Source organism: Poecilia reticulata, linkage group LG1, assembly GCF_000633615.1.
Source record: "Poecilia reticulata strain Guanapo linkage group LG1, Guppy_female_1.0+MT, whole genome shotgun sequence".
Taxonomy (NCBI): Eukaryota; Metazoa; Chordata; class Actinopteri; order Cyprinodontiformes; family Poeciliidae; genus Poecilia; species Poecilia reticulata.
In genome coordinates this window covers 9,333,347-9,342,444 of record NC_024331.1, presented here as the reverse complement: position 1 = coordinate 9,342,444, position 9,098 = coordinate 9,333,347, and the positions used below count along the sequence as shown (strand labels likewise).

The following is a 9,098-nucleotide window of genomic DNA, read 5'->3' as shown; positions in this document are numbered from 1 at the left end:
GTTATTTAAAGGTAATTTATCAGTAGGACTAAATGAAGTTTTTTTTGTACAACAAACAAAAACTGAGTAAATCTTACTGGAAAAAAAGTGTAAAATAACAGCATTATTATGATAATTCATCAGAAAAAGTTGGTTAAAATTACTTGATAAAACTGTTTTATTACCAAAATAAACCTTTTCAAATCACAGTTAAAATTTGTGCAAAACTATGGGATAATCTGTTTATTTYACAATTTAACACTGTTATAATTACTGTTTGGTCAGTAAAACRGTTTACATGTTCACTGTGTTTTCTACAGAATTATTCTGGCAACCACAGCTGCCAGATTTTTTTTGTAAAAACAACAGAATTTTTTTTACAGTGTGCCATAACAGCATGGCATGACATAACTGTCTTATAATCAACTGTTCTAACACATGTAAAAAAAAAAAAGAACCTGACGTGCTTTATTAATATTGGCAAACAACAGCTTTTAAGTGTAGAGATCAAACTTAACTCAAATTTAGAGACAAAATTAATTGTCCAGACTGGATTGTGTAAAAATAAAACTTTAAATCAGTTCCTCTCTTATTTCTGGGCTGTAACGATGCCTACAAGACCAGACCAGACGCAACATTGAATTCATGTGAACGAGACGCTACGCTGCAGGAACGCCTTTGTTCTGCTTCTTTTTTTTTTATTGATTTTGCTACAAACTCAACAAACTGATGTCTGATGTTAATCTGCTGCCATTTATTGTTCCAGCTTGGAACTGAATGCAGTCAAATAAACGTTTTAGATCTTTTATTACAACTTCCTCAAGAGGAGCCCAGCTGACGCTGACTGACTGACGCTCATGAGGCAGCAGACGCCTCAACGAGAAACGTGATGTTTTAGGGTGCGTTCACACCAGGAAACTCCAAAGCAGACTTTGTTTGTCTTTTTTTCATCCGGGTGAGGTTTGCATTCATTTTGTGCTTTTTTTTGCAGCAGAACTACAAAACCAAGCAGATGACCTTTCGCTCCTCCTGTTGGACGAAAGTGACAGAAAGGCAACAAACGTGGAAGTCCTCCTGCTCGCTGCATTTCTGCTCTGCACGGTTTTTGCTGTTTTCACAACTGCGACACCGTTTTAAATGTCAAGAGCGCCTCGTGCGACGCAGGTTTCCCAATGTGATATTTCTCATTTCGGAGCGGTGTCAGCGGATGCTGCTGCGAGCCGAATGATTGCCAACTTTGCATGATTTTGTAAATTATGATAATTTAATGCAAAGTTGGCACTTTTAATGGACTTTCAATGCAACTTTTAGAGCAACTTTGCATTAAAAGTGTCATAATTTACCGAATGACACTTCATGACAACTGTCATAAACATTCATAAAGACTTCTTTATGTTCATGACAGGTGTTATGTCATGTTTTTGACAGTGTCATGTCAGTCTTATGCACACCCCTTCAAATAAAGTGTTACCATATTTTAGAATGAGCCAACCTTTAAGTACATTTAAGCCCCATTTCATGAAAAGAAAAACAACTGGAAGCGTGGCAAACAAGCTATTAACAGACTTGTGTTTGTCGCACCAGCATGCCTGGTGAGGAGGACGCTGAGGGTGCCATGTTGGGGTCTCCATGTCGCTATAGTAACCATTAGATGTTTTCTTAATGACTAATGATCATTTGGGGAAAAGCACCTCATGTCAACTGTTAAGTACATTGGACAGGTTTTGTCTGCCAAAGGCTCTGGGAATCTTATGGGAATCTTACGTGACTCTTTCAAACAGTCTCAAGTAAAAATCTGGCTGCTTCTGCCATAAAACTGAAAGTAATCGCTAGGTAATCGCTCCTGGATGACTTAATCAAAACAAAAATCATTAACCACCAAATCAACCCTCCTTTAATGGCTGTCTCAGCTACACGGCCTAAATCCTTGTTGCTCATCTCCACTGGAGGCCCAACAAACTCGTCCGTGTCTAAAGCTACAGCGCTGTCGAGTACAGATGTGCAACTTACGACTGGTTGCTGGTAAGTCATGAGGACCGCGTAGCTGGACAGATGGTTGCACGCACAAGTCGTGTGCGTGTTGTTTGTGTGCAGCAGGCGGCAGCCCTGCGTGGACCACCTGCCGCTCCCAGAAACCCCCGAAGCGTTCCAGAAAGAACAGTTGGGACCAAAGTGATTTTCCAGCTGCGGACGAAAATAAGAACAGGGCCGAGAGTCCCGTGAGAGGCTCTGAAGGAAACTCAGGACCCAAACAGGAGGGATTTGCTCTATCTAAATGTTTTTGTGGATGCAAACAAACATACCWGGAGATGTCTGAGAGTGAAGATCACGGGCGCTGTGAGGTACACCCGGTTGGTGCCTCTGTGCACAGAGGCAGAGATGACATGGGAGTTGACCACCAGGCTCCTGCGCCGGGGCTCCTGGCCCTGGGCAAGTCCCAGTCCCAGACGCAAAGTTGAGTTCTGGGTGGTGAGGAAGGGGCCCAGGTTCTTGAAGAGGGAAAGGACCAACTTCACCTGACCTGCAAAAGCAAAGCCCGGGTGGGAAAATCACTTCGTGAAGTTTAAGAGAATCAGGACTGAAACGATTAATCAAATCAACTGTGATTAATCGATTAGTGAAACGATTGCCAACTAATTTGATAATCAATTAATCGTTAACTGGAGTATGCAGACTCAAAAAGAACAACACTCTCAGAGCAGTAACCAATCCAAAACTGTGCAAAAAATATGTACATTTTGCATTTAAGATAAAAAGAATATCTGGTCTACCCAAAACTCTTACAAAGTGGCTTTTTAGCTTCGCCTGGTTCAAATTCTGTATCAAAAAAATCACTTGAGCCCTCCATCATGTTGAAGTAAGGAGCATACTTTACCTACATCAATAAATTATTTGTTTATTATTTTAATGTATTTCTAATATTTTCTTAAAAAAGGCTCAAATGAAAAATCAGTGCCGATTTTTTTGTTCCCAATTAATCGTTAGAACAAATAATAGAATAATCGATTTCTAAAATAATCATTAGAAGGTGTATTTAAAGCAAATACGGATACAGAGACAAGTAATACTTCCACTAACCACCATGAACATGGGTTAATACCAATTTTTCCCGGTGCCACTGACCGTTGTTGCTGTACTGCTGCAGAGCCTGCGCCGAGATCTGCAGGATGCTGTCGCTGTCATACGAGTGTGGAAATGTCAGGTCCTGTATGTCAGCCTCTGTATTTAGTACGTACACTTCCAGATCTGTGAAATGACAAAAAACAAACAAAACCAAAAAAACAAGAGTACACATGTTTGTGGATGAGTTCAGGATTCTTGCAAGCTGCATTGGGGGAAAAAAATATGCAGGCCAATGGAGAGTCAACGTGCCGACATTAGGCGCTCTGTCACTGAAACGGCCCTCGTAGAGATTGTTCGCCAGCAGAAACGCTCCTTTCTCGACGGCGTCCAGCAGCAGCGATGCCGAGCGGGACTGGTCAAGGCTGCTCATGTCTGCCCAGGACACCAGGGCTTCAGGACCCAGCAGGTTGTCGGCTATCTGAACCACAGCCTGACAAAAACCCACACACAGAAAGTTATCCATCAGTCGGTCTGTTCATCCGTCTGCGCAGAAGCAGAAGTATTCACATTCTTTCTGTCATGTTATAAACAACAAACTTCAATGGATTCACGTTGATGTTTAGGGGACAGACCTAAACATCAACGTGTAAATGGGAAACGGAAGAAAAATCTAAATGCATTCGTCTTTACTTCCAGCGAGCCAACAGTTAACAGAACCGTGTTTTGCTCAGCTGGCTGCGGTTATTCTCTCAGATTATGTTTTAACAAGCTTTGCCCGCTCTTGTCTCATACACGTCTCAGCGTGTTACGACTTACTCTTCCCATTAACAGATGATTTGAACACCGGCTTTGTGCTTAAAGGATCATTTCACGTCCCATCCAAGGTTTAACTTCTCCACAGCTCGATCTCTGACCCGCCTGCCGTGTTTCTTGGTCTGGCAGGATGCTGTTTATTCTCAAATAAACCTCCACAGAACAGCTGGATTTCAATTCAGTTAAAAAATACTCAGGGCTGCCCGCGCCTGTCTTGGTTTCATGAAGGATCCGCTTTGCACCATCATCTCCGGTGGTTCCAACAGAACAGAACCAGCCTAATTTACCAGGATGTTGAACCTTTTTAGGTCTCCGGCTCAAAAGTGATCGGCCAGCTCGGCTTCCTGACCCTGTCTGATACGTTTGATGACTCCAGAGTCGCTTGAGTGTTTCTGCAGATGACAGAAGTCGGATTGTGCCGGAGGTCTGTGAGTTAAAAGGAATGGTGAGAGTTCAGGACCCTGGGGTGCTCCGCCTGGTCGGACACTCAGTCCGTCAAGTCTCACAAACTACGTCAAACTGAGGTTACTAGCAAAGTGATGTCCGAAGCCGTCTGACAATTTATTTAGGGGAATCAGACTAAAATTGACGTTTGTGACAGTGACCTGACAAATACCTGTACCTCCATTCATCCACTCATGAGTCTCACCTGAACATACGCTTTGCACGTTCGCTCTCTCTTCTGCAGCTGAAAGCAGAAAAAAATTTAAAATTAAAAGAACAATTAAACCCACAATCGCTGACATTTCCCATCTCATTTCCACTAAAGGTCGCCCACGTTATAAATTTACCTTGTTGTAATTGCGTGCGGCTGACTCTTTGTTGGCTGGTCGCAGGGCCTGCAGCTGAGAGTCCAGGATGTCCAAGAGCTGCTCGATTAGCCGGACCGACATGCTGATGTCACCGGCGTAAATCCGGCCCCGGGTCAGGTTGACCAGCTCCCCGGCGATGTTGGCCGCGTTTTCGCCGCTCTTGATCTGGACGGAAGTCAGGAGGTGTTTGTGATGTCAAATGTTTTGATATTTAAAAGACAGAGAGATGGATAGAGAGAGAGAGAAGGAGAGAGAGCTGTGGGCCGTTTGCTTGGCGCATGTTTGTGTGTCTTTCTTTGCTCTCGTCAGGGTGTGTGTGTGTGTGTGTGTGTGTGTGTGTGTGTGTGTGTGTGTGTGTGNGTGTGTGTGTGTGTGTGTGTGTGTGTGTGTGTGTGTGTGTGTGTGTGTGTGCGTGCGTGTGTGTGTGCGTGTGTTTTTGTGCGAGCGAGGCACCGACCTTCTGAGCGATTTGGCTGACCCAGGGAGAGGTGCAGTTGGAAAGGTCAGGCCCTCGGGAGTTCCAGCCCACCGGAGACGACATGCACTGATAGGAGGCGATTCCTGCGACGGCAGAAAGGGGGAGACAAAGTCAAGAAAAACAGAAAGCAAAAAAACCGAGGTCTTACACACAAACACCAAACCCACACCTTCTCCTGTTTCCAAACTGGAACTTAATGCATGTTAATAATAATAATAATAATAATAATAATAATAATAATAATAATAATAATAATAATAATACACAATGAATTAAATTGTTTCTTCATTCCATTTTAGATCATATGAGCCTGAACAACAAACAGAAACATTTTGAAATGTTTCCTGATCTGAGCCCACAGCCTGGATAAAAGTGTTTGATCTCTTGATTAACTACAAGAGCAGAAACCAGTGAGAAGCTGAAGGAGAAGATCTGTTTAGGCATAACATATTTACAGGCAAAGATTAAATGCAAATTGTACATACTTTTTGTACAGTTATAATGACTGTGTGTTGTTCTTTCAACATGTTGTCTTTTTTGAGTCTGCATGGTTAATGATTAATTGATCACTAAAATAGTTGACAATCATCCCAGTAATCAATTCATCCTGATTAATTGGAATAATCATTTTAGTCCTAGACGTGATTATGAATTGTTGACTTTGTATTTAGAGCTTGTAACAGCTTTTTTTTTTTTTGCGTATTAAAATTGTTCTAATTAGATTTACACGTTTAGACTTTGTTGCCTTGAGAATAAATTATGAAACAAAACAACAAAGTTCAGTGTAAATCTGTGAATCCAGCCAGATATATATATTACATAAATTCATTCAAACATCAGTTCATCGCCAGTCACTCACACTTCCTGCAAATTAGGTGAGACATCAGATCCACCTGGTTGGAGTTAAAAGTTAAAATAAAGTGATGCCGTTCCAGTATAATCGTCAACTCTTTGCTAAATCCGTGCTGAAGCGATTTGACATGATTATCGAGGCAAAATGCACCGCAGGATTATCAACATAATCTGCATCCCAGCGTCTCCTCAGAGGGAGGGAGGGATGGAGAGGCAGCTGCTCAGCGACAGGAAGAATTGCCAAATCCGGCGTCTCTGCGCTCTGAAACTCCTCTCTCGTTTTTTTTTTTTTTCCGTATCGTCCGAGTTCAAAGAGAGGACACCTGACTGCGTTTCAAAAGGAAACGGGATACACTCACACACACACTAAGTCACACTCCACACCTACCCAGAGACCCCTTAGGACAAGGCCGTTCCACCGTCTCTCCTTTCAGAGTCGGAGGCCACTGAACGCCTCGTGCAACGCGGCCCTCACACCCGCCCACCTGACCGGGTCCGCCGGGGGCCAGGGGGACCCGCAGCGGAGGCCGCGGGGTCAGCGGGACCATGGCTGTGATCGGACCCCTGTTGATGACGCCGATGGGGTGCGAGGCTGACGGGCGCACCGGCGTGAGAGCGACTGTCGCCGTGTAGGAGCGCACAGTGGTCATCAGAGAGGACAGGGGACCTGCAGGGACAGAGACGACACGCCTGTATCCCGACCTGACACTGATGTGTTCATGTTCCCTGACAGTTTTCACATTTTGTTACGTCACGTCCCCAAACCTCAGTTTACGTCAATGATATTTTCCACATAGAAGACAGACGACACAAAGGATGAAAAAAGGTTTTCAGAGATGGAAATATTTGAGAAAAACAGCTAAAAAAAAAAAAAAAGGTCTGCTACGTTTGTTTTTGTATTTATATCCACTTTTACTGACTCATTATGAGGTGGCCTGTCAAGATCAAGAAATTCCCAGAAATGATTGAGGTAATCAATAACAGTGTTGCTGTTGTTTGGCATTTTGATAATGCCAACATTTGCTCTCTGAAAGAACCTTAGAGAGAGCAAACATTCAAACTGTTTAAATAAAAAAATAATAATAATAAAATAAACAAAACAAAACAACCAAAAACAATAAATGCAACAGAAAAAAAACATTCACAACTCAAACCATAAATGAAACAGAAAATGAAGTCTTTTAATAAAATTGCCCTTTAAAAAAAATATTAATCATCAGAATGGAAATGATCGCGCTCATTTAAATTTATCTTCCAGTTACTGATATATTGCTTATTTATGGGGGAAAATGTCAAGATATTTTTTCCCCCACATTTTTATTTATACAATAATTCAGCTTCAGTTAGAAACGGATTAAATTCCATTAATCAGTGGGATGTAAATCTGGGCTTTGACTGAGCCACACCAATACGCTTCTTGATCTAAACCGTCTCCCTCACGGTCAGCACATCTCCTGTATGGACTCTGGCAAACCGCAGCCAGTTGAGCTTGATATCATTTAGGGGTATCAGAGTAATGGAGGATGGATATGAATAAGAAAATGAAGTCATATTTTTATTGAAGTAAAAATAAAAGCAATATATTCTCTCCTCTCCATGTCAGAGTTGCTCTTGTTCGCCCAAATCCAAATAAAACACACCGAGGTTCGAGGTGATATCTCTGAAAATGTGAAACGGTTTAAATTTTTTTTTCCCCAAGCATATTTCTATGTGTCCTATAACATAATTTGTTGCTTCCTCACCTTTAGTTGGCGGTGGCGGTGTGAAACTCAGAGGGTAGCGCAGCATGTAGTAGTTGTTCCACACGTACAGCTGGTTGTCTCTGGGGTTGTAGTCGATGGAGGAGATGTACTGGTACGGGTTGGGGAACGGTATCTGGACGGGCAGCTCCTGACCCCGGCTGGTGTCGTAGGCGTACACCACCATGTTGCTGCTGGCACGGCTGTCCGCCTGGCCCTCGTCGTCCTGGAAGACGGAGCGCACCGCGTAGAGCACGCCGCAGGCCATGAAGGCGTTGCTGGCGCCGCGCTTGTCGAAGCCCGTGGCCCAGGTGCCCTCAAAGCGCAGCGTGTACGGGTTCACCTGGAATAAAACCCAGTGGCACTTCAGCTGCTTTTCTTCTCGCTCCGCTCCTGCTATCAATTCGAGTTCAGGTCCTCCTACCTGGCTGACCACGATGCGTCCATTATTGGCTTCTGTGGAGTAGATAACCCAGAGCCCGTTCTCGTCCACCGCCAGATCGATGTCCGACTTTCCTCCCCAGCGGTAAGGAGAGGTGTCGTGGTAATTGGCGTTGACGACCACTGCCTCGCCGCTCTTGATGCGAGTGCGCAGGTCATATTTGACCAGATTGCGAGTCCGCTCCTTGTTGTAAAACACAGCTCCGTCGTACACCACAAAACCCGTGCCGTCCACACGACTCGGCAACCTAGGACAGAGGAAGAGGATGGATGATATCCATTTGATTTGGCATGTGGGCAAACTGTAAACTAGGTAATATCGCTGACTTTTATAACCATTTCCAGGCCGAAATGATACATCTACGACATTGATTTTTCTTTATTAACAGGTTTTTCATACTGAGATGTTTGTAACTTTGCCACATAAGAGAAATTTAAAAGTTTACCAGTGGTGGAACACTTTTTAATTTGAAATATATATGTTATTCATTCATTTTTAGTCAAACTGTCTTGATTTATGACGGAGGCTAAGAAAAATAGAGTAGAATATGAGAATAAAGTCATAGTGTTACGAGAATAAAGTCGCACAACAGTAAGTAGAAATAATAGGAGAATATAGTGTAATAGTACAAGAAGAAAAAGATTTTATAATGCAAAAATTAAGTCACAATGTTACCAAGATAAAGTCAGAATAATCCGAGATAAAGTTGTACGACAAAAAGGCATAATAACAATAAAATCATAACATTGTGACAATAATGTTATAAAATTAGGAGAGATGCAGTATTACCAGAAGAAACAAGTAAAATCATGAGAAAAAAGATCTGAAGTCATAATTTTATGACAATAAAGTTCTAATAAAAGTCATCTGACACACACACACACACACACACACACACACACAGGCACGCACGCACGCAC

At 42.8% G+C, this 9,098-nt stretch overlaps 1 protein-coding gene across 5 annotated transcripts in view; it reads right to left on the bottom strand.

Moving 5' to 3' along the window:
* Positions 1-9,098, bottom strand: part of LOC103462943 (adhesion G protein-coupled receptor L1) — a 53,881-nt gene that overhangs the window by 17,218 nt on the left and 27,565 nt on the right. For all 5 annotated transcript variants that reach the window (XM_008406052.2, XM_008406129.2, XM_008406203.2 and 2 more), the window contains 10 exons: positions 8,161-8,425; positions 7,740-8,079; positions 6,386-6,664; positions 5,125-5,228; positions 4,647-4,832; positions 4,505-4,543; positions 3,352-3,532; positions 3,103-3,225; positions 2,283-2,500; positions 1,990-2,163 (listed from right to left, as the gene is read on the bottom strand). In XM_008406052.2, coding sequence (XP_008404274.1) covers positions 1,990-2,163; positions 2,283-2,500; positions 3,103-3,225; positions 3,352-3,532; positions 4,505-4,543; positions 4,647-4,832; positions 5,125-5,228; positions 6,386-6,664; positions 7,740-8,079; positions 8,161-8,425 — 1,909 coding nt within the window. The remainder of the gene's footprint in view (positions 1-1,989; positions 2,164-2,282; positions 2,501-3,102; positions 3,226-3,351; positions 3,533-4,504; positions 4,544-4,646; positions 4,833-5,124; positions 5,229-6,385; positions 6,665-7,739; positions 8,080-8,160; positions 8,426-9,098) is intronic.